The sequence below is a fragment of the Pipistrellus kuhlii genome, unplaced genomic scaffold (genome assembly GCF_014108245.1).
Source record: "Pipistrellus kuhlii isolate mPipKuh1 unplaced genomic scaffold, mPipKuh1.p scaffold_m20_p_22, whole genome shotgun sequence".
Classification (NCBI taxonomy): Eukaryota; Metazoa; Chordata; class Mammalia; order Chiroptera; family Vespertilionidae; genus Pipistrellus; species Pipistrellus kuhlii.
Window position 1 is genome coordinate 3999616 of NW_023425521.1, and position 24739 is coordinate 4024354.

General features: G+C 38.8%; 2 protein-coding genes across 2 annotated transcripts; both read right to left on the bottom strand.

The window, feature by feature from the left end:
- Positions 1-1871: 1871 nt before the first annotated feature.
- Positions 1872-19196, bottom strand: MEIOC (meiosis specific with coiled-coil domain). Its single transcript, XM_045586196.1, has 8 exons — positions 19131-19196; positions 18445-18576; positions 13912-14069; positions 11122-11226; positions 7897-9766; positions 7206-7340; positions 3839-4019; positions 1872-2526 (listed from the first exon to the last, which is right to left on the bottom strand). The coding sequence occupies exons 1-8, from the start codon at positions 19194-19196 to the stop codon at positions 2297-2299; spliced, it is 2877 nt and encodes a 958-aa protein (XP_045442152.1). The 3' UTR covers positions 1872-2296.
- On the bottom strand, positions 2587-3306 carry LOC118726358 (dynein light chain Tctex-type 1-like). Its single transcript, XM_036451015.2, has one exon. The coding sequence runs from the start codon at positions 3270-3272 to the stop codon at positions 2931-2933; it is 342 nt and encodes a 113-aa protein (XP_036306908.1). The 5' UTR covers positions 3273-3306; the 3' UTR covers positions 2587-2930.
- Positions 19197-24739: the final 5543 nt, after the last annotated feature.

A 24739-nucleotide genomic window follows, 5' to 3' on the forward strand; every position in this document is an offset into this window, starting at 1 on the left:
TACCCTTCCCCACATTCCCTGAGGTTCGACAGTCTGTTCCATGCTTCTATGTTGCTTTTTCTATTTTTTTTTTTAATTGAGTATATGCCAAATTCTTTTGGGTTAGAAATGATGGGAGCATGAGTTTTATCAGTTTCACTACAAGTCTTGTGTGATATTAAGTTTATAAGGTTTTCATAGGTTGTTAATTCAGAAGTACAATACATAAGAGCCATCCATTAGAACTTGAGAATTATCTACAGGTTGACATGATAAACGAAATTTCAAAGAATTTTTGTTTGGTTTTTGTTAATGGACTAATATTTCATTTTGACCACTGTCATGTCAAAGCTTCCTCAGAATTTTTACCCTAGTTTGCCTGGATCAGCATAAAGTGGGGACAGAAGTTTCATCTTGAAGGAAATAAGACTAAATGCAAAGGTATCTGAATGGTATTGATTTATCTACCAACATTTTTACTTCTGTGTTAATTGTAATGAAATTGAAAATTTAGCACGTTTTTATTATTTTTTATTTAATTTTGACTATTTTTATTGAGGTATTATATGTGTACATATCTTTCCATTGTTTCCCCCCCCCCCACACACACACCCATACATGCCTTCCCCTTCTCCCCCCAGAGTTTTTCAGCCACTGGTTTTGCTTATATGCATGCATACAAGCCTTCGGTTGATCTCTTATCTCCCCCATATCTCCCTATCCTCCCCGCTGTAATTTGACAGTGTAGCACCAGTTTTTATCAATTAAATGAAATTTGGTTTTCTGATGTGAGTGACTCTGCAAGTTAGAAACTGATACAAATGTAAAAAATAAAACCAAATATTTTCAACAAAATAATTTATTTTCCTGAGAGACTAAATTAGTACAATATTTGTTATTATAACATCCAACATGTCTTATGTCAAACTTAACCACTTTCTATGCAGTGACTGTGGTGGGTGATCTATTTTATTTGACTACCTTCAATGTAATTAATTTGGTAGTTCTAAGGCATATCAGTGATCAAAATGTTTCTCCCCACAGTTACTCCTGAATTCTCTCAATCAGTTTCTTCCGCACATCATCTAAAGAAAATTTATGTGGTGTGATTACACTCTTTTTATACCAGGATTTCTAAAACTAGGAAAAACACGAACATTTAAAACATCAGTGTTCCTAGTCAAGGATAGTTCAATTAAATTTCATCAGTACATTATATCATAGTTTAACTCATGCTAGAAATGTTAAAACCCAAGATCTGAGTCACATAATATCAACATTTCATATTAATGAATAAATTACTTGGGTTCCATACAAAGATATTAAGTGATGAGAAACAGCAAAAGCCAAGCTTTCAAGAGCTCTTAAAAAATACAGAAGCAAACTAATGAACACAACTACACAAAATATACACTAACCAATTGCAAACTAAACTAGTTAAAGGCTAACCTTAAAAAAATACATTTTTTAAAACTTCGTGATACCCTCATAAAAGGCAGCAACTAAGGGTATTAAAACAATAGTCATTATTTTAGTTACTGTGCATCAAATCTAAAAGATCCAGGTAAAGGAAATGTTTTGTTTCAATTCAATGTACTTTAAAATTGGAAATATTTAATAATTGATAGTATAATTAAATCTTAATATACACAAATGATTTGAACAGATTTTATATTCAGTAACTTGCATGGTTTTTACACTGGCACTTTTATCCACTAATTTAGGAGAATCAGATGCATTTCCCTCCGTATACTTAGGTACTAAGATTTCAAATTATAAATATGGTAGTAGTTTAAATATTAAAATTTTACATGAATATTGGGTTCATTCTTGTTTTCCTCTGTTTCCTAGGTATTATCCAGTTTTGTAAGGAAAACACTTTTAAATCACAATCAAAACTTGTCTTGGTTACTAGACTGTAGCCATAATTGGGTTACAGTCATTTAGATTCATTATTTGGAATTATACTTACTAAGGCAGACCTAAATGAAACTTATCTTCTAGAAGAATTTCACATTTGCATTTACCTGCACTGCAGAATAGGTTTAAGCAATATTTTAGCTGTTAGGAAATATTTACTTAAACTTATCTTCAACTACTCAGAATTCTGAGTAGTCAACTTTCCCTTTGAGTTCACTTTAAACTATATTTGATTCATTCCAAATAGATTTATAAATTGAAGGTATACTTCATTAAGGTATTAAACTCTAAGTCTGAAAAAATGCATTGAAATTTTCAAGTTTGACAAGTTCATTATAATTGTTGAGCATGTCTTGATATATTTACTTATCAGCTTTTTATTTCTGCTGGGATTTCCTTAATGTTTGTTTGTGTCACCTCTCTGATTCATTTGGTTGCTACTATTTATGTTTTCATGAACTTTATCTTCACAGTTTACTATATCTTGTAAAGCCTTCTCCACATCTGTTTGGCCAGTTGTATTGGCTGTTTTAGGCAAGGTCATCTGCAGTGCACACCACAGAGTAGTGCGTGCCTTCCGAGTAGCGACACACATCTCTTTAATTGCTGCAGCAAGGGCAAAAACATCTGTAAAAGAAACATTTACAGTCAGTTGACATTAGATACCATTTAAGTTTCCATTACCTCTTTTTTTTTTTTAAATTGGAATAATTTATTCTAATAAAAATACAAAGTATGGAAAAAAGTGTGTTGAATGATTTCAGAGTAGAGAAAGGTTCACACTAGCAGGCTGAGTGTTTAGCACCTTTGAACAGAGAGATTCAGAGTGTGGACACATGGCAGTCCAGGTTCCGACGGAGGATCCTGTGACTGGGTGGATGATCACAGAACAGGCAGTCATTGGATTTTTCTCTGCATGTTGACAGTGCCACAGAAAACAGGGAAAGCTGTTCAGAACTCATGGCTGGTGGTTAGAAGGTCAGACAGAAAAGTTGAGACAGAGGAGGAAGCCCGGGGGGATGAGGAGTCAGTCAGATGGACAGTCCGAAGGCGCTGACGATGCAGTACATGGTCTTGTTCTCCCATCGCACAGTGCAGCTCCCATCAGTAGAGCTGTCCCAGAAGCAGGAACTCGCCGTGTGTAGTCCTGCTCCATTCTTCTGCATAATTATACAGGTCACGATGTATTTGAACAGTTTTCCCAGCTTGGTGAATTGGCTTAAAGTTTGTTCTACTACGTTTGTGGTCCACTGGTTGACTTTGCTGTGCTGGTAGGCGTTGCCGCCAATGGCACTTTCTATGGCCTCTTTCACGATGTTGCTCACTTCGCCAACAACAAAAGTAGTCTCTTCCGCACTCTGATAGTCCTCCATCTTCCCGGCGTCGCCCGCCGCCCTCCCATTACCTCTTAAAGCCCAGTGCTGAGCTACTACATGATCAAACATCATCTATATATATATAAAAGACTAATATGCAAAGTGTCCCCTCTGAGTTTGATTGCTTGCTATGATGTGTGCTGACCACTAGGTGCGGTGCAGAACAAAGGAAGGCCCTGATCGGCCCTGATCGCTGGCCGGGCTCTGGGACTCTACCTGTGCATGAATTTCATGCACCAGGCCTCTAGTGATTTTTTATAAAAGAAGGGTAGGTACTGACTAAGTTAACCAAAGTTCTTAATACTTGAAAGTGTTGACACTTTATTCTGACTTGTATGATGACTATGCTTTTGATAGAACATAGACTTTGATGGAATTATAATTAACAAACTAACAAAACAGATCAAGGTAGATACTTTTGGAGATTATGTGGGCACCTTTACCAATTTATTCTTTAGATAAGTGAAATCTTAGAATTCTGACCTTTGACCTTAGAATATGATTTTATTATCATTCAAACAATCTCATTGCCTTATCAAAGTAATATGCATTAATATTTGTACCTCTGTCATCTTGGCATCTAGGGACTCCTTGCTTTTGACGATTTGAAGCATTAACAATTTCGTCTTTTCTACGTGACTGTACAATGTGAATAGACTCCAAGTGTCTATCAAGAGCAGTAGAGATATTGGCATGAAGGGGAGAGCTTCGAAGACGTTCCATCTTGCCTAGTAAAGTTACAACCTGGGGAAAGATTTTAAATTTTGATAAGGCACATAACCACATTGCCCTGTCATTAACTTAAAAACAAATCTTCAAAAAAACAGAATAGACATGAGAGTAATAATATTTATTCAATAAATAACTGAATGCTTATTATATCCTGACACCATATTGGGGGTAACAAAGATGGAAAGTCTGTCTTTTGTGCCTACTTGTATTTATTAATTCTAAAAGCTTTTTAGGTAATCAGTTAATGGGAATACACAACAATGGGAAATTCAAACCTAACATTCCCATATCATTAACAGGAAGTGCAAATACAAGATCCAACACTGTTTTTGGCAACTAGTGTTATTAAAGAGGTACTGTCATCTAGCCGAGACCGGTTTGGCTCAGTGGATAGGGCGTCGGCTTGTGGCCTGAAAGGTCCTGGATTCGATTCCGGTCAAGGGCATGTACCTTGGTTGTGGGCACATCCCCAGTAGGGGGTGTGCAAAGGCAGCTGATCGATGATTCTCTCTCATCGATGTTTCTAACTCTCTATCCCTCTCTCTTCCTCTCTGTAAAAAAATCAATAAAATAATAAAAAAGATGGATCCTATCTTCTAAAAAAAATAAAATAAAAGAGATACTGTCATCTAAAGGGGGAAAAAATAAACTAAAAGGGAGAAATCCTAGACTGATCAATCCTCACTTCAACAAATCCTTTATGGGCCTCCAGTGTTCTTTTGGAAATCAGAAACATTTAGATAATGGTACTGAGCTAGTGGCAGTTTTAAAGAATCAATAATTCAGAAAATGTTGACTTAAATTATATTGAAATAAAATCAGAACTGCTAAGAAAAATTAGGAAATTTCTCAATCTTCTGGTTAATTAACCTTTTAAAAGGGCACTGGTATATTAGATCAGTAAGGGGAGTATGTTTCATATTCCTAACTTGTTTCCCAAATTCTAACCTTGGAAGGTATGAGGAAAGAGAACTTTTTGAATAACTGCCCTTGTTAACTAAATGATTTAAAACTGCCCTGGCAGAGGGTGGGGTGGGAACCTGGTGGAGGAGAGCAATGGAGGGGGGGAGGGAAGGAACATTAATAATATGAACAATAAAAATTTATTAAAAAACAAACAAACAAAAAACTGCCCTGGCCAGTGTGGCTCAGTTCGTTGGGTATTGTCCTTTACATCGAAGGATTACAGGTTCATTTTCCAGTCAGGGCACAAGCCCAGGGTTACAGGTTTGATTTCGGTGAGGGGCAAGCAGGAGGCAGCCAGTCAATGTTTCTCTCCCTTCCTCTTTCCAAAAATCAATTTAAAAAATATTTAAAATTCACATAAGCACTTGATGTTCAGTGACTGGAAATAGTAAAATACCTCTCAAGAAGCTGAAGGCACCTAAATCAAAGCCTCTACTCTCACATTCATATCAAGTTTCTTTGAAATAGGTTTATGCCAGTTTAGGTCCATAGAAAAAAAAGTATACAGGTACTAAATATTTTCCTCCCAATTGTACAACCAGCTAGATCACATGTGTCAAACACAAGGCCCGTGGGCCAAATCCGTCCCGCCAGGCCTTGCAATGTGGCCCGCACCGCGCTGTCATCACTGCACTCCGCTGCATTTCCATCACAATGACAGTTTATGACTGTTCAGTAAACCATTCGGCCTGCGATTTAGGCTGGAGTTTAGATTTTGGCCCCTTCTCTGATTGAGTTCGACACCCCTAAGCTAGATCCTTGAAGGGATAACAACAGAAAAAAAATCCCAATATAAAAATTTTCAATGAACTTTCCATATTTTTTATATTTATTAATTTTATTTATTTATTTATTTATTTATTTATTTATTTATTTATTTATTTATTTTTTACAGAGAGGAAGGGGAGAGGGAGAGCTAAAAACATCGATGAGAGAGAAACATCCATCAGCTGCCTCTTGCACACCTCCTTCTGGGGATGTGCCTGCAACCAAGGTACATGCCCTTGACTGGAATCAAACTTCAGTCTGCAGGCTGACATTCTATCCACTGAGTCAAACCAGGTAGGGCAATTACATATTTTTTAAGTAAGACACTCATTTTGAATAAGCGATAAATGTAAATTTGCACTGGTGATTTTTAATAAACTCTAAAAACTTTTCAGAATTCTACAAACTAGCATATTAGAAAATAGTACATGTGAAAATATTTTTCCCTTTATGTATTATTGATCTAATGTTGCTAAATATAGATTTAAAAAATTATGGCAACTATAAACATAACCTAACTTAATGTGACACATTATCAAAGCTGGCAAGCCCTAGCTGGTTTAGCTTAGTGGATGGAGCGTCAGCCTGTGGATTGAAGGGTCCTGAGTTCCATTCTGGTCAACGGGCTCAGTCCCCAGTGGGGGACTTTCATTATTGATGTTTCTACCTCTCCCTCTCCCTCCTTCTTTGAAATCAATTAAAAAATATTTTTAAATAGCTGGTAAAAGTATATTTCTTAATCACAGTTTGAATCCTTTGATTTATTGCTGAGAAATATATTACTGAGAAAAAGGAGTTTTAATTTGGAATGGTATTAAGAAAATATAAGACTGAAGTTTTTATTAACATAACATCTGGCTATAATCCATGTTAGTATACACATCGATAAATTCCATTGTACGAATTTAAAAATATATATATTTTTATTGATTTCAGAGAGGAAGGAAAGGGAGATATAGAAACATAAGTGATGAGAGAGGATCACTGATTGGCTGCCTCCTGCACGCCCCCCACTGGGGATTGAGCCCACAACCTGGGTATGTGCTCTTGACCAGAATTGAACCTGGGACCCTGCAGTCCAAAGGCCGGTACTCTATCCACTGAGCCAAACCGGCTAGGGCCAAATTTACAAATTTGATAAAAGAATCTCAACTGACCTAGGCTGAAAGCTAGGTAAAATCAATATTTTTCCACTGAAATAGTTCTTTCTGTTAACTCCATTGCCAATTTCGGTTTGAAGAGGAACCATTTAAGTTATTAAACCTAGCTTTAAATAATTGAGTGGGGCTATTTTTCCTTTCCTAAATATTAATCAGTTCTAGGACCAAACATGGAAAAGAATATACGTCAGAGAGTTACACATAAGTGTGATTTTAAAATCCTTTAGAATTCTTACTTACTGAAATGTTATAAGAATTTATCAAGCAATTTAAAAGTCTACTATTGGAAGTTTTTATAACTTACCCTGGCTTGTTCTCGAAGTTCATCCACAATTAAGCGATCAACTCTAGATGGGTTGGAAGTCAGCCTTGGAATTGGAGTATTGTTAGTACTGGATACTTTTTTTCCTGGATAATTCTTGGCAAGGGCCAATTCAGTCTGTAAAAAATTATGTAATTTTTAGATGATGAATTTTCCAAAGATGATTCAATGGTAATATTTTTCTTAGGCCTAAGCATAAATTGAAAATTGCTGCTTTAAGTAACTGTTTTGGTATCAAAAGGCAACAAATACAAACTACAGTATTTTTCTGTCATACTTAATTCAAATAAAATACCTGGACACTCCAACAGTTTAATACTTTCAAAATTAAAAGAAATTAACTTTACACCCATTAAGGAAAAAGTCTACTTCATTGGCAAAATAAGCTTTACATAAGTAACAATTCTGTTTAACCCCAAACTTTTTTAGTTTTTTATTCTTTACATATTTATTTTAAGCTTTATTTTTATTGGTGTCACTATTACAGATGTCTCCATTCCTCCCACTCAGCTTTTTGTCTTTAAATCACTTAATTCCTTATAGTCATGGATTTAACAAATACTGCCATTAGAGAAGAATTCAGCTTAGAAATAAAGCAAGTACTCAAAGCACACTAAGATAAAAGATGTAGGGGCCATACCAAATTACTCCTAACTGGATAGCTTTGTGTTACCTTTTTTCTCTCCTTTTCTAATGCTCTCCACTGTTCATAGCATTCTTCCAGACGAATATGAAGTTCACTGGCTGGTCCACTACGGGTTTTAATTGGTCTTTGAAATCCAAAAGTTGGCACAAAACCAGAAAAGGAATTATCACCATACATCATATCATTAAAATAAGGGTATAAATGGCTTAACTCATCATAAGAAAACAAATCATAGGAATCCAAGAGTGGAACAACTGAATGGCCAAATGGGTGGGTGGACCTTAGGGGAAACCCATTTGAACCAAGTTGTTGAAAACTCTGATTATGTCTTAAATCTCCCATCATATAATTAGAAAAGCATGACGCCTGTGTGCGATTTATACGGATATTAATATTGTTATCTCCACTTCCCTGTCTGTGGCTATTAAAATGACTCTGTGCCTCCAACAGATCTTGATATGTATTTTGAGATAATCCATCTAAATGCTTTGCACCTTCCTCAGGATCATAATGTCCACTCTGAGGCTTAGTTTGAAAATTATGTTTGTTTACATTTTCAATGATCCCAAACTGCTGAACTGAGTAATTATCACAAAATCCGTTTGGCTGCTTTATTTTTTTATCTGTAACCAATTCAAAGAGATTTTCTTCTGCAGTCTTTGTCAGTCCTTCCATGTGATTGACAGATTGAATTCTTTCTGCACCATTATAATTGAAATCAAAACTAGAAAATGCTGAAGAGTTTTCTTGGCAATACTTCTGAAACAAATTGCTATTTGGAGTTAAATTTGTGGATGATAGTTGGGGGAAATCTGAAGAATGGTTAGAACCTTTTGAAGCTGCATTTAAATGACTATTTAATTTCATCAAGTTACCTTGATTTCGATAAGGAATAGGAGTATTACTTTTTGTGTGGACATTCATCCAAGTTGGCCTATTTAAGTTGATACCTCCTGAAGATGTTGCTGAGTTTGACAATAAAGTCACTGATTTAAAATACTCAGAATTTGGGGAGTCAGCTTTAGCAAACTGTTGCTTTTCTGTGACATTAGTGAAATCATTATTAGCTGGACAAACTGTATGAGGTTTTAGTCCATATTCTGATTTTAAGCCAAAATCAGCAGTGAATGTTGTTTCCTTTGCAAACTGTTTTTCTGTCAGGTGTGGAGTAGTTTTTGGAAATGTGAAATTCTGCTGGTCAGTCATTGTTTCTTCCATTTTCTTCTGATTTGCTGGTTTAACCTGAAATAATTTTGTGTAGCTGTCTGCTTCTACAGTTGGTGTTTCAGGTGTGCCATTGGCTAATTTTTTACTATCTTGGACAGTAAAATTCGAACACTTAGTAAGTTTAGCCTTATTAGGATGAGCATATTCTGGGTATCTACAATAATCTGCACTCTCATTGTATCTATTAAACTGGGAAAGAAATATCTCTGCCCTTTTCTGCTGTAATGGTGCTTCAAGACTTTTAACACACATTTTATCTCTTCCATAAGGGTAAGTATCAGCTCCTGATTCTTTCATGACCTCAGAGAGGCCAGCTTGTGGTGTAAAACAGTTTTTAACAAATGGATATTCTTGGAATGTTGTCTTAGCTGTATCATTTGCCTGACTATTGTAACAATTAGAATGATCACTTCGTGAGGGGTACATCCATTGTTCTTCAAGGTCTAAACCAGTAAATCCATGATAAAGTTCATCTATTTTTTGTTGTGGTGTGATATTACTATTATGAAGGTATTGCTTTTCCACTGCTGACACAGATTCACCAGTATAAAAAGCTTGCTGAGAGATGGCTGGATCTATTGGCCTTTTTGTTTCTGTTAACAGGTCATGGTGATCTGCAAATCTGCTTGTGTTCATTGGCCAAACTGACTTTAAATTGGAGGAGCAGGTCCTAGAACAAGTAAATATATTTAATTACAATTTAGACTTTAAAAGATTTTATGTCCTTAGTGGAAAAGGTAGGAAAGATTCTCAAAAACATTTATCTCACCCACCTCCCCATTCTCTAATCGTTTTCAACTTTGTCTTGTATGCTACCGTTACATTCAAATAATTCTCTATTGCTTGAAATGTGCTATATAAATATGTATTTTAATCTTAATATGTCTTTTCTAACAAGCATTAACTAAGGCCTGAGGCTGATGACTGCATAGTCTTATATAATATTTTATCTATAGTAAATAGAAAACAAAGTTAATTTTTCCTTTAATTAAGAGTTATTACATAATACAAAAAGTATCATTGACTACAATTTTTTCAATGAAAAAGGATGTGTTTTGTTGAAACTATTATTGAAATTAAAATATTTTATTTGTTTACATATGTGCTGCATATTTCCCTAGTTATGAAATAAAGCATTTGGGTAATATGGCTTCCATACCCAAATAAAACAATATATTTTTTTTAAAAATTTACCAAATGAATAAAATCCATATGCATTTCTGCACAGGAGAAATGCTAGTTTTATTCTTTGGGATATACACACACACACACACACACACACTCTCTCTTTCTCTCTCTCTTTCTCTCTCTCTCTCTCTCTCTCCCTTTGGAATTTATACTCTTTAAGCTACACCTTAGCTTGTGAACTCAAGGGAAATAGCTTTGAATTATGCAAGAATAATTTTCCAAATGAAAGTTCTTAATAGCAAATTAAACCTTAGATTTAAACTTTTAATTGTATGCAATGATCTCAGCAAAATCGACTCCTAAAAACAAGTATTTGAATTAAGATGTCTACTCTGCCAAAACCGGTTTGGCTCAATGGATAGAGCATTGGTCTGTGGACTGAAAGGTCCCAGGTTCGATTCCAGTTAAGGGCATGTACCTTGGTTGCGGGCACATCCCTGGTCGGGGTTGTACAGGAGGCAGCTGGTCGAGGTATCTCTCTGTATCTCTCTCATCGATGTTTCTAGCTCTCTATCCCTCTCCCTTCCTCTCTGTGAAAAATCAATTAAAAAAAATATATATAAAAAGATGTGTACTCTTAGATGATCCTCTATTAACTAAAAATAATAGTTAATAGGATAATTTACTGTACAAGTTTATAGTTGTTTGCAATACAATAATAGCAAGAAAACAAAATAATAGCAAGAAAACAAAACAATAGCAAGGAAAACAATACAATAATAATAGCAAGAATAAACCATGTTTTGTATACTTGCAACTGTAAATCTACTTTTGCACCATCCTGTATGTGAATTTGAAAGCTCACTATGCAATGTGTAGTTTATATGACATACTAACCCATCAGCAAAATATGGCTGTGACTTATCTTGTTCTTCTAAAATGTTAGATACAAGTCCATATAAGTCTGTTTCACTGCCATAGTCATTTCTTTCTGTTTGAATCCTAAAAAGTAAATATTACACAACAAATTTTACTCACACTGAAATATAATATATTGATTTCTATTTCTAGATTTATCTTACCATTATTTTCTATAAAATATTTGGATTGAATCTATACCATAATTTCAAATAAAGGAACAACTCAAGAATAATTTCCACTTTAGCTTACTATGTTACATAAATACTTCTCCTTCATTTCAAATCCTATGTCTAGTCACAATGTATACTTACCTCTTATTTCTCCAAAACACAATTCATTTTAGGTTACCAAAATACAAATCTCTGACTTATGATGCTTGGTACTGTACTATGGCTGCTCCTGAAAGCATTTTCGGTCCTATTATACATCCTCCCACCAACACTTACTCAGACTTTTCATTTGCAATTTGAAAGCCATGTGAACCTGTTGCTTGATTTTTGTATCTCTTTATATTGGAATATAAAGTAAAATGTGATATGGTCATCCTAGATAACACAGCACTATTGCAGTTGTCCCTTAAATATAACAGAATTGGAGACTATCTCTAAATCCTTGCCAAAGAGGTGACTAGACTTCCACATATCTGAAATGCTACCTGGTGACTAACACTGTTTAAATAATACAAAATGTAAAAACCATAAGTAGAAGAAAAATTGGTGCCTTTTTACCCTTTATGGATTTTGGGTAATTTGTTCCTAGAAGTAATACATTTTTTAAAATTGTAACTTCTTGTTTTCTCATATTTCCTTTCTAACATTTAATAGTGTTAGGGCATTTTAAAAATAAAAATACCTTATATTTGCATAACACTCAAAACATTTCATTGATCTTCATAACATAAGATGGGCAAGTACTAGTAATCATTTAGCTGTTGAATGATCATTTGAGATATTAAGAAACTTGTATTAGCCCTAGCCGGTTTGGCTCAGTGGAAAGAACGTCAGTCTGCGGATTGAGGGGTCCCCTGGTTTGATTCTGATTAGGGCATATGCCCAGGTTGCGGGCTTGATCCCCACTAGGGAGTGTGTAGGAGGCGCTGATCAATGATACTTTCTCATCATTGATGTTTCTCTTTCTCTCTCTCCCTTCCTTCCTGAAATAAAAATATATTAAAAGAAAAGTGTATTAGAAGTCACTGATTTGATTACCAGTCAGGACTTAATCCCCAGTAGGAGTGAGGAGGCAGCAAATGGATTATATTTCTCATTGATGTTTCTATATCTCTATCCTTCTCCCTTCTTCTCTGTCTCAAATCAATAAAAAACATTTTAAAAATGTTTTTACTGATTTCAGAGAGGAAGGGAGAGGGAGAGACAGAAACTACAATGACGAGAATCTGCCACCCACCCCCGAGGTCACCATTCGCCATCAAGTGATTGGAGCCTGCTGGCCAGGAGGAGGGATCAAGAGGTTGGCTGTTCCACTCACTCACCAGTCCCCCATCACCACCACCCCCACCCTCGCTACCCACTCCAGTTCCCTATTCACCACAGGGCAATGGGAGCCTGCTGGGGAAAGGGACCAAGAGGTGGTCAGTGCACCTCATAGTGATAGGCTGAGTGGTCATTCTGCTGATATGGTTTGCTGGGCTTTTATTATCCTATCTAATAAAAGAGTGATAAGCAAATTGACTGTCACTCCAAGACACAAGATGGCCACCCCCATGTGGACACAAGATGGCTGCCACAAGATGGCTGGCAGGGGAGGGAAGTTGTGGGAGATCAGGTCAGCAAGGGAGAGCAGTTTGGGGGGAGACCCAACGTGCACGGTAGGGCAGTTTGGGGGGACCAGGCCTGCAGGGGAGGACAATTGGGAGGGACCCAGGCATGCAGGGGAAGGCCATTGGGGGGGGGGGAATCAGGCCTGCAGGGAGGACAGTTGGGGGGAGCCAGGCCTGCAGGGGAGACTAGGCCAGCAAGGGAGGGCAGTTGGATAGACTAGGCAAGCAGGGGAGGGCAGTTGGGAAGACTAGGTCAGCAGGGGAGGGCAGTTGGGGAGATGAGGCAAGCAGGGGAGGGCAGTTGAGGGGACCAGGCCTGCAGGGGAGGGCAGTTTTGGGGGACCAGGCCTGCAGGGGAGGGTAATTGGGGGGACAAGGTCTGCAGGAGAGGGCAGTTGGGGGGCCAGAACTGCAGGGGAGGTCAGTTAGGGGTGACCAGGCCAGCAGGGAGGGCAGTTAGGGGTGACCAGGCTGACAGGGGAGGGTAGTTAGGGGCTTTTGGGCCAGCTTGGGAGCAGTTAGACATCAATCAGGCTGGCAGTGGAGAGGTTAGGGGTGATCAGGCTGGCAGGCAGAAGCGGTTAGGGGCAATCAGGCAGAGTCAGGCAAGCAGTTGGGAGCCAGCCCTGGATTGTGAGAGGGAGGTCCAACTGCCCATTTAGGCCTGATCCTGGCTGGATCGGGCCTAAATGGGCAGTTGGATATCGCTCAAGGGGTCCCAGATTGGAGAAGGTGCAGGCTGGGTTGAGGGACACCCCCTCCCTCACCCTGTGCATGAATTTCATGCATTGGGCCTCTAGTATAAGATAACTGCCGAGTTTAGGGTTTCCTAAAAGTTTGATAAACACAAAATTATGTCATAACAAAAATTAATAAGATAAAATTAAAATGCTGATATAGGGAACAGAGCTAATACAATTGGGTTCCCATGTAATCAAATTTAAAAATACTTAATTTAGCCTGAAAAATAAAATTAATTAATTTACCTGTTCTTTACATTAATCTGAGAATTAGAAGGCGGCTTAATATCATCTCCATAAGTAGACCATGGTGCATAGAAAATTGAAGAATCTACAGAACTTGCATATTCAGTTGATGAAGAAAGTGGATTATAGGTTTGCCTTAGGTCAACATTGTCTTCACTCTGAAATTTTAAAGAAATGCTTATGTATCAGCCATTTTTATTATAGAATATTAGTGGTAAATAAGAAATAAGAGGAAATAATACATGCGTAAGAGTTGAGAGACAAAATCAAATCTAGATTTAGCCATTTAAGCTTACTTTATACCAGGGATTGGCAAATTTTTTTCTGTAAAGAGCCAGATAAAAAAAAAAAGAAAAAGAACCAAATAATATATACTAGGGTTTGCTGACTGATAAGGTCTCCTTAAGCAACTATAGATAGCCCTGGCTGGTTCACAGGTTCAATTCCTGGTAAAGGGCAGGTACATGGATTGCAGGTTCAATCCCAGGGCTGTCTGTCTGTCTCTTTCCCCCTCCCATTCTCTCTAAAAATCAATGGGGAAAAACAATAGCTGGGTTACAAAAAAGAAAAAAGAAAAAGGAAACAACAAAGGAAACAACAATAAACAACATAACAACATGAAGACAAATGCACACAGCTGTATTCCAAAAAATGCTGTTTTTTAAACAAAAAACAGGCACTTGGCAGATCTAATCTGATCCCTGGAGGTACTTGTTGCTTATACCTAGTCTAAAATACCTATAATTATTGTAGTTTTAATTTGTTGAACATAATGCGGACACTAGCAATGTTATATTTCACATATTACTTATAAAAGTCTTAATGTTCCCAATCTTTTTAAAAAAGTTAATGTACATTTATATAGAATTTCAAACAAATTTCATATACATTCTTATATTCAGTCAACCCAGAGACATGGGTATTCTATTAAAATAGAAAAATGAGAAAACAGGCTACAAGTTACTGAGCCCAAGGTGACAAAACTAAAACCTAAACTCAAGGCCTTCTTATTCCTATTCTAGGGCAATTTTCTTTTATTTTTGGTTAATCTCACCCAAGGATATTTTCCCAGTGATTTTTAGAGAGTGGAAGGGAGGATTAGAGAAAGAGATAGAGAAACATTGATGTGAGAGACACACATCAATTTGTTGCCTCCTGAACATGGAATTGAACCCAGGACCTTTCAGTCCACAGACCGATGCTCTACCCATTGAGCTAACTAGCTCTAGGCCTCTAGGCCCTAGAGTCTAGGGCATTTTAAAACAGTATCTTTAATTTTCAGTCTCATTTTTATTTCTAAGATATATTATAAAAATGAGATGATATATAAAACATTATAATCTCTTCAGAAAATTTAAAGATATTACTTCAATTAGGAGAAAAATGGCAATTAATTTTTCTTTTTTTGCATGAACAGTTCTACAATATAATGAACTCTGAGTAAATAAAGTGAAAGTTTGAATTTTAAGATGTTAATGATTTAAAATCCTATCTCCTTCCAAAAACAATTGAGCAGTAAAAATAATTTAAAATATTTGAAATAGTATTATAGAATGAATCTACACTAATAAAAGAGAAAAATGCTATTTGACCGTACCTTTGCTACGCCCACATCCAATCAGAGCAAGAATGCAAATTAACCCAACAAAGCTGGCAGTTAATTTGCATACACTGAGGGAGGGAGGAATGAAGACTGAAGACAGCTTAGAAGGAAGAGGGAGGAAAAGCAGAAAGCAAGGCAGCTGCCAGAGGGAAAACTCGGGCAGGGCGGGGCAGTGTCATGTGTGGCCGCTTGCAGGAATCTTCTTGCAAACAGGCTCCAAGTATAATAATAAAAGATTAAACATATATTAACCCTCACCCAAGGATATTTTTCCATTGATTAGAGAGAGTGGGAGAGGAAAAGACAGAGAAATAATTGTCTCCTGCATGAGCCCAGGGGAGCCTGCAACCGAGGTACATGTCCTCGACCAGAATCAAACCTGGGACCTTTTGGTCCACAGGCCAAGGCTCTATCCACTGAGCAAACTGGCTAGGGCAAAGATTAAACACTTAGATGCATTTTTTTTCTAGAAAATGCTTCTTTAAAGAAGTCTGAAAGTATAGGTTCACAATTTTTAACTCTCTAAATAAGGAATAAAACCTGAGATATAATGACAGTATAAATCTCAGATATAACACAGTAGAAATTATTTTTTTTATACAAGCTGGAGCAAATGTAGGTTTACCGTTGTAAGTATGTGAAACACAGAGTTTATTCTTGTATTATTATTTATTATTATATTGTTTTCCATACAAACAACTATAAACCTACTTTTGTCCCACTTGTACTTTTATAAATACAGAAGAATATAATCCTGACAAAATTATTTTCTAATTGCTTTTATTCCTTTTTAAATCCTCACCCAAGGATATATTTTAGGATATTTTCCCCATTGATTTCTAGAGTGTGGGAGTGAAAAAGAAACATTGATTGGTTGTATCCTCCATGCACCCTTACTGGGGCTGGGGAACCTGCAACTGAGGTACTGCCCTTGACTGGAAATCGAACCCGTGACCCTTCAGTCCTAAGGTGGATGGTTTAATCACTGAGCAACTGGCTAGGGCAGTGGTTGGCAAACTGTGGCTCGAGAGTCCCATGCAGCAAGCCGCGGTTTGCCGCTCTGCTGACTAATGAGTTTGCCTACCACTGGGCTAGGGCAACCAGGGCTGCTTTTATTCTTTTAATCAAAATTTAGATTACTCTGGCCAGTTTGGCTCAGATGGTTGGGCATGTCCCATGAACCCAGAGGTCACCAGGCTTGTACAGGAGGTCAATTAATGGTTCTCTCATCATTTTTCTGTCTCTCCTTTCTCCCTTCCTCTCTCTCTCTAAAATCAATAAAAACCTATTTGAAAAAAAATACATAAAAAGAGAAGACATAAAGTATTCCCGTATTCCTAAATTGTTTTTATACTTTAATAAAATATGAAAATACTTTCAAATTATCCATCATCAAGAATCTAAAAAAAAAAAAAAAAATCTCAAAGATTTTACAACCATTTTGCTAAGAGTGCCACTAAAACTATCTTTCTAGATGTTAGTAACTTTTATCTTTAGAACCTTTCATAACTTTACTCCTTTAGTTCTGAAGTTTTTCTCATAGGCCCACCTTAACTCTTTTTTAGGTGTGAAGAATCCAAAATGCCATAAGTTATTGTCCATCTTGTTTTTTAATCCTTTAATGGAGGATATTTTTCCATTGATACAGAGTGAAAGGAAGGGGGGAGGGCAAGAGACATGAAGTGAGAGACACACATCAATTGGTTGTCTCTAGCACAAGGGGTAGGGATCAAACCTGCAACCTAGGTACATGCTCTTGACTGGGAAGCAAACAGTAGAACCCAAAAACCTGAGAACTTATGGTGCACAGGGGGTTGCTCTAATCACTGATCATATGGGCCAGGGTTGTCCATAATTTTTAAATTATTGCTTAAACAAAAGAGCATTTTCATATTCAAATATCAAATGAGGTAAAGAGTACTGGAAACCAAATATATTTTGGGAATTCTTTCAAGTATATTTCATATTTTAAAATAAGTTTTAAGTATTAGAGAAGTTAAATATTTTAAAGATTGATTAAAATTTTATATTACAGGATAAAACAAGCAACTAAAGTAATGTGAATTCAAACATAATTATACTTTAAATATATGGATCTCTTTCAGTTAAAACATTTACAGAAATTAAATGTGCAAATACTTGGGGCTGGCATATTAATTAGATCCAGGTAACTGCAAAATTTACTGTTTATGTTATTGATATACTAAAAATAAATTCAAGTACATTTTAGTAGTGATGTCAACATTATAGAGAGCAGTGAAATGCTGGTCTTGGCAGTGAAAAGACCTGGGTTCCACTTGGGCTTTGTCACTGTGGACACAAATTAAGCTTTCTGAGCCGCAGTTTCTCAATCTATACCATGGGCATAACACTTTGTAAGGCTATGTGTAGATTAAATAATTTATTTCAGGATATTGTTATAATTCAAAGTACAACAATATCAACATTGGTGTCCTGGTTAAATAATTTCAAATGAAAATGACTTACATTATTATCCTAAGACCAATTTAATATGACTAACAAAATTTAAATGTTTTAGGAGAGGTAAAAGGTAGTATTGAAAGACACTGTTGAAGCCAGATAATAGAGAAGTGACAAGAGTTTCATCTTTAAATTATCAAAAGTATGTTTGTACGGATTTACAATAAATGCTTGAAGGGGGGGGGGAGTATTTTTAAGGTCTTACTAAGTAAATACGTATTTTCGTACATTTCTGACATCATTGAAGACAGGACGAAAACAACAATCAGTTAAAAATCGTATTCCTTAACTTGTTTTCAAAGCAAAGTATGTATTCTGTGAAATGTTGTCATGGCTTTCTGGTCTTAAACTTGGAGCGATTTAAAAACACCCCTATGACTCGGCTCAGGTCAATGAATCTGGTTCGAATACATAAACCGTCTAACACAGGGCAGAGCGGGTTAATGCACCTGCGCTTTGTAGCAATCATAGAAGGAAGAGGAGCCGGACATCACGCCGCCGAACACATCCGTTAGTCTGCCGCTGGGGTCGGCACTGAGGTTCCAGCAGCGATTCGCGCCTCCGCGGAACGCCACCTTGGGCTGCACGAGCAGGAACAGGAAACCGGAGAGAGACATTACGCGGGGCGAAGCCACGGCGGAAATGGCATCACTCTTCACCTCGGCCGTTCCCCTAACAGCCTAACTCAATTCCGAATCCCCGACCAGGACGCTAACTTGGGGCCGGGGCGCGCGTCCCTCGGATCCCCTCCCAGCCCTCTATCCCCGCGGCGCGGCCGCCGCCCGCCCTCGCTGGCCTACACCGCCGGCCATCGCCTCAGCGCCGCCGCCGCCGCCGCCGCCCGCCGCCCGACGAGGAGGCCGCACGGCAGCCCGGGCGTCGCCGCCTCCCGGCCAGTCCTGACAGCCGCGCCGCCGTGAACCCCACGACCCCCGCCCGACCTGTCGCCGCGCCCTCAGCCCCTTCCCGTGGCGCGGCCCGGGCGCCCCGTCGAGGCTCTTCAAAAGCGACCTGCCCTCAGGCGACCTCCTCAGAGAACGGCGTCTAGGGACGCGCCTTCTCCTCAGCCTCTTCTCACGGTCGCCATCCTCCAAGTCCGGTCGCCACCCAGACCCTGACCGTCCCCACCGGTTACCTCAAGTCCCTCCCTTAGGCCTGGAGGGTGAGGGAGCTGCCAGGGGTGTCCGCCTCTCACCTCCATGGGACCCTCAGCCCCTCCGGGACTCGGTACAGCTCCTGGGGCACCAGGGTGAGGGGGGGCGTCGAGGCCCGGCTCCCTCAGCCCGCACCCCGCCGCTGCCGCCGCCGCCGCCGCCCCGGGCGCTGCCTGGAGCGGGTCCGTGGGTGGGGGGCTCGGAGCGGGGAAGGAGGGTGGGGGGGGAGAGGCCGTTATATTGCCCACCCCCTCCTCGCGACCCCGCACCGAACCGCCCAGGCCCGCCCCCCGCTTTGCACCCCCTTCATTGGCCCGCAGCCTAGCCAATGGGCAACTGCCTCTAGGGCCGGCTACCTTCCACCCCCCAGAGACAAGGCTGCGAGCGGGCGGTTAGCAGACCTCATTCTCTCGCAGTTTCTGAGCTTTTCCCGCTCAGAGGAAGCGGGTTCGGGATTGGCCAGGACTGGCAAGCACCAGCCTGATGATTGGCTAATGGGGCAGTGGAGGGGCGGGGCGTGGAAGGGAAAGAACGCGCGCTTACCGAGTGAGACAAGTGAGGGAGCTGGTGGAAAGGTTTGAGAAATCGCTCAGCAACTGGCTGATAATCGTAAACCTATCCGCTGCCCGTCTGTCGCCAACATTTAATTTTTTTGTCCCTTAAGCCCCTCCCCCAACTCCCAGAATCTTTTGGAGCCGCCCGGAGAATAATAGACCTATGCCCGTTTACAGAGGGTGAGAAAACCCTTATGGAATGGGGTGTTGGGAAACTCCCGAGAGCCGCCCTCGGTCCTAGGTCCCAGGAAGTGAGGGGTGAAGGCACTTTGTTCAAAATTAACTTTTGAACAAAGTTCATTTCTATATGCACCGGACAAGCCATTGGCAGTCCCGTTTAGAGATGTGGTATCTCAGAGAAAAACGAGTTTTTGTTCCAAGACAATGCTGAAAAAAAGTTTGTGTGCATTGGAATATTGAAGATGATAAAAGTAAACGAAATAAGCACTTTATAGGTTGTTTATATTTAAAACGAAAACTTGAGCCGAAACCGGTTTGGCTCAGTGGATAGAGCGTCGGCCTGTGGACTGAAGGGTCCCGGGTTCAATTCTGGTCAAGGGCATGTACCTTGGTTGCGGGCACATCCCCAGTAGGGGGTGTGCTCTCATCGATGTACTTAACTCTATCCCTCTTTGTAAAAATTCAATAAAATATATTTAAAAATAAAATAAAACGAAAACTTGAATGCTGGCTGGGTCGCTCAACTGAACTAGAGAATGGTCCCCATATTCCAGGGTTTCGGGTTAAATCTCTGGTCAGGGCACACACAAGAACCAACTAATTGTCCTATCCGATTTGGCTCTGTGGATAGAGCTTCAGCCTACAGACTGAAGGATCCCAGGTTGGATTCCTGTCAAGGGCACATGCCAGGTTGTGGGCTCCATCCCCAGTAGAGAGCATGCAGGAGGCAGCTGATCCATGCTCATCATTGATGTTTCTCTCTCTCCCTCTCCCTTCCTCTCTGAAATCAATAAAAATAACAAAATTTAAAAAGAATCAATCAATTAATGCATAAAATAGTGGAACAACAAATCAATCTTCCTCTCTAAAAAAATAAATAAATAATAAACAAGAAATAAATTTAAAAAAAAAACAACCAAAACCCCCCCGCCAAACAAACCCAGAAAACTGGAGAAGCAGTAAAGTGGAAGATGCTCTTTTAACTCAGCACAAATTAAAATAGAAAAAGGGGACAAGTTTTATTGGCTCATATTGACCTGATAGTTATTTTGGATCTTTACTTAGTTTTGATTTTAGAAAGTGGACCAGGTGACCTGGCTTTTCCTACCTCACCCTTAAAATTACTGGCATGAAACTCATTTCCCTTCCTTGCATTGAGAAATTACTGTTCTCTCTGCCTGTCTCTCTCTGTCTCATAGTACCCACAAAAGCTTGAAAAGTTATGAATCTTTTAATGTATTTTTACTGTAATAAGATATACATATGATTTACCATTTTATTTATTTATTTATTTATTTATTTTTTAAATAAATTTTTATTGTTCATATTATTACAAATGTTCCTTTCCCCCCCTTCTCACCCCACCCTCTGCCCTTTCCCCACCCCCCATTGTCCTCATCCATAGGTGCACAGTTTATGTTCAGTCTCTTCCCACATCCCCCTCTCCCCTTCTCCCCAAGAATAAACAGTTCACTCCCCTTTCATACCTCTGATTCTATTATATTCAACAGTTAATATTGTTCCTCAGATTTTTTTTTTTTTTTTAGTTTCCTTGGTTTTTAGATTCACTTGTTGATAGTTACATATTTGTTGTTCATAATTTTTATCTTTATTTACTTTCTCTTCTGAAAGAACCCCCTTCAGCAATTCATATAATTCTGGTTTGGTGGTGATGAACTCCTTTAGCTTTTTTTTATTAGTGAAGCTCTTTATCTGACCTTCGAATCTGAGTGATAGCTTTGCTAGATAGATTATCTTTGGCTGTAGGTTCTTGCTATTCATCACCTTGAATATTTCTTGCCATTCCCGTCTGGCCTGCATGGTTTCTGTTGAGAAATCAGCTGACAATCGTATAGGTGCTCCTTTATAGGTAACTACCTTCTTTGCTCTTGCTTCTTTTAATATTCTCTCTTTGTCTTTTGCTCTTGGAATCTTAATTATGATTTGTCTTGGTGTGGTCCTCTTTGGATTCCTTTTGTTTGGAGTCCTGTGCGCTTCCTGGACTTGTAAGTCTAATTCTTTCACCAGGTGGGGAAAGTTTTCTGTCACTATTTCTTTCAGTATGTTTTCGATATCTTGCTCTCTCTCATCTTCTGGGACCCCCATAATTCTGATGTTGGTTCACTTGAAGTTGTCCCAGACGTTTCTTACATTATCTTCAACTTTCTGGATTCTCTGGCCTTCTTGCATCTGCGGAGGAGTGTCTTCTGGCTCTTTATGTTCCAAATCTTTGACTTGATTCTTGCGATCTTCCATTCTGTTTTTAGGACTCCATAAAATATTTTTTATTTCAGACAATGTGTTCTTTATTTCTTGTTGATCCCTTATTATTTCTAGTTGATCTCTTTTCATATCCTCATAGGTCTTGTTTATTTTATCGGCCTTTTCTAGGAGATTCTTGAACAAACTTATAAGTGTGGTTTTGAACTCTATATCCAGTCTCTTTTTGTCCTCCATTTCTTTCGTTTGTGATCTATTTGGTTTAGGCATTTTCGCAGGCAGCTTTCCTGATGGGGCGGGGTTTCAGGGTGGAGCCTACAGCCTTGGCTTCTGTCAGCCTCGCCCTATGCGACTCCTGAGACTCAGGATCCTTCAGTACTTGTTGCGAGCGCCTCTGAGAGAAAGGTGCCCTCGATTTTCGCCTGCTGCCAAACTGTCTATGCTCTCCCCCAATGAGTCCGGTATTGGGGTTCAGTTCAGTTGGTAGTGGGATTGGAGGTGGCGTTCAGAGCAGTCTGGAGCCCCTGTCTCCTTCCTGTCAGGGCAATCCCGCGGCACAGCCGGCCGGCCCTTCTCTGTGCGCAGTGTGGCGCCTCCGGGACCTCCTTTCGCCGCTTCCCTGGAGTCCCGCCTTACAGCCCGGCTCCCTATGGATGAGCCTGGGTCCCCCGGGTCTGGCCTAGAATTGGGGTTCAGAGCAGTTGGAGCTGGGCCCAGCACAGTCGGAGCTTTTCTCTCCTTCCCGCTTGGGACCGCCAGCCAGGCACTCGGCCTCCCTCCTCTCCGGCTCTGTCCTCTCTGCGCGCACAGCGTGTCTCCGTACCTTGGGCTTTTACAGCTCCTCCGCGCTTCCTTCTGGTTTTCTCCTTGCTTCTTGTTGTAGAATTTCCAGTCAGTCGACTTTCCTGTAGTTCTGGGTAATGTCCATTTTATATTTTAGTTGTATTTTGTTGAAATTGTTGTGTGCGGCTGCGGCTAGTTGCCTACCCGAGCAGCCATCTTGGATTCCTGATTTACCATTTTAACCCTTTTCAAGTATACAATTCATTGGCACTTAGTACATTCACAATGTTGTGCAACTATTACCACTATCCATTTCCATAAAAAATTTAAAAAATATTTTTATTTATTTCAGAGAGAGGAAGGAAGGGGGTGAAAGAGATAGAAACATCAATGTTGAGAAAGAGTCATTGATCAGCTACCTTTTGCACTCCTCCTTACTGGGAATGGAGCAGGAAACGAGAGAGAGAGAGAGAGAGAGACATCAATGAGAATCACTGATAGGCTGACTCCTTCATGCCCTCTACTGGGGATGGAGCCCACACCCATGTACCTTGACCTATGCCCTCTTTCTTAGTTCATAGATCCATGCTCAAACAACAAGTCATGCTGGTTGGGCGATATTTTTCTAAATATAGCATTTCTTGAATTGATTTTAATGGGATTGTATTTGATACTTAAACAAAGAATTAGACATTGAACTAGGGGTTTCTTTGTAAGAGTTCTGAATATCTGTTTCATTGCCCTCCAAAACTGAGTTTCTATTTCTCAGTGTTGATTGAAACCAGATGTTAGAAAAGGTTCATAGCAATGCCACCAGAAAAAGGCACCATAGAAAAATGTCTACAAGTAATTTTCTTTAGGCCTTTAAGTTTCTCCTGAATTTTAGAGATCCCCAAACTATATTTGGGGTCTTCTGACATCAATGGACCAGAAAACAGCTTCTTTAAAAAATTTAAAAAGTTAATAAAGATATACCTGTATCGATATCAAAGTGCTTAATAATTTTAATAAACTACTATGAATATTTTACCAATTAAAAATTATGATCCAGAGTTTTAATTTAGGTCACAAAGTTCAAGGACTTATGAGGAGACCTATTTTAAAAGTTCATTAAAGCTTTGCACATTGTAATATACCACAGCAAGCAAGCTTTCTACCAAAGGGTAATCAACGGACATTCACGAAAGATGTGGTTTCCAAATTGGATGATTATTTACTCTTAAGGTGCAAAATAGATTCTGTATTTATAGAATATTCCTGAAAATGCACAGCCCACCTAATAGTTGCAAATTTTGAGCAGCCCCAATTTCTATATTATTTTAAGTCTCACTCTTTTTTTTTTTTTTTAACACTTTTTCAACAAGTATTTGTTTATTAAATTTCTTTATTTATTTCAGAGAGGATGGGAGAGGGAGATAGGAACATCAATGATGAGAGAGTAGATGAGCAAATTCATTTATTTGTGTATTGTCTATGGTTGCTTTTGCTCTACAATGGCAGAAAAGTGACAAGGACCCCATGGTCTACAGTCTAAACTATTTACTATTTGGCCTTTTGCAGAAAAAGTTCTAGACTGTCAGCTGCCATATACTCCCCGGGAGAGGATCCTACTTTAAAAAAAAAAAAATAAAAAAAATAAAAAAAAAAATATATATATATATATATATATATATATATATATATATATATATTTATCTTACTTTTAACTTGATCCTACTCTTTGTTCCTAACCTCTGCGTAGCTTTTAGGCCCAACTGCTTGTCCAAATATTAGTAGTATTTTGGGGTTACAAAAAATTTTTAAATTGTTTAAAATATTACATTATAGTAGTAGATATATCTCCTCTCCCCCCC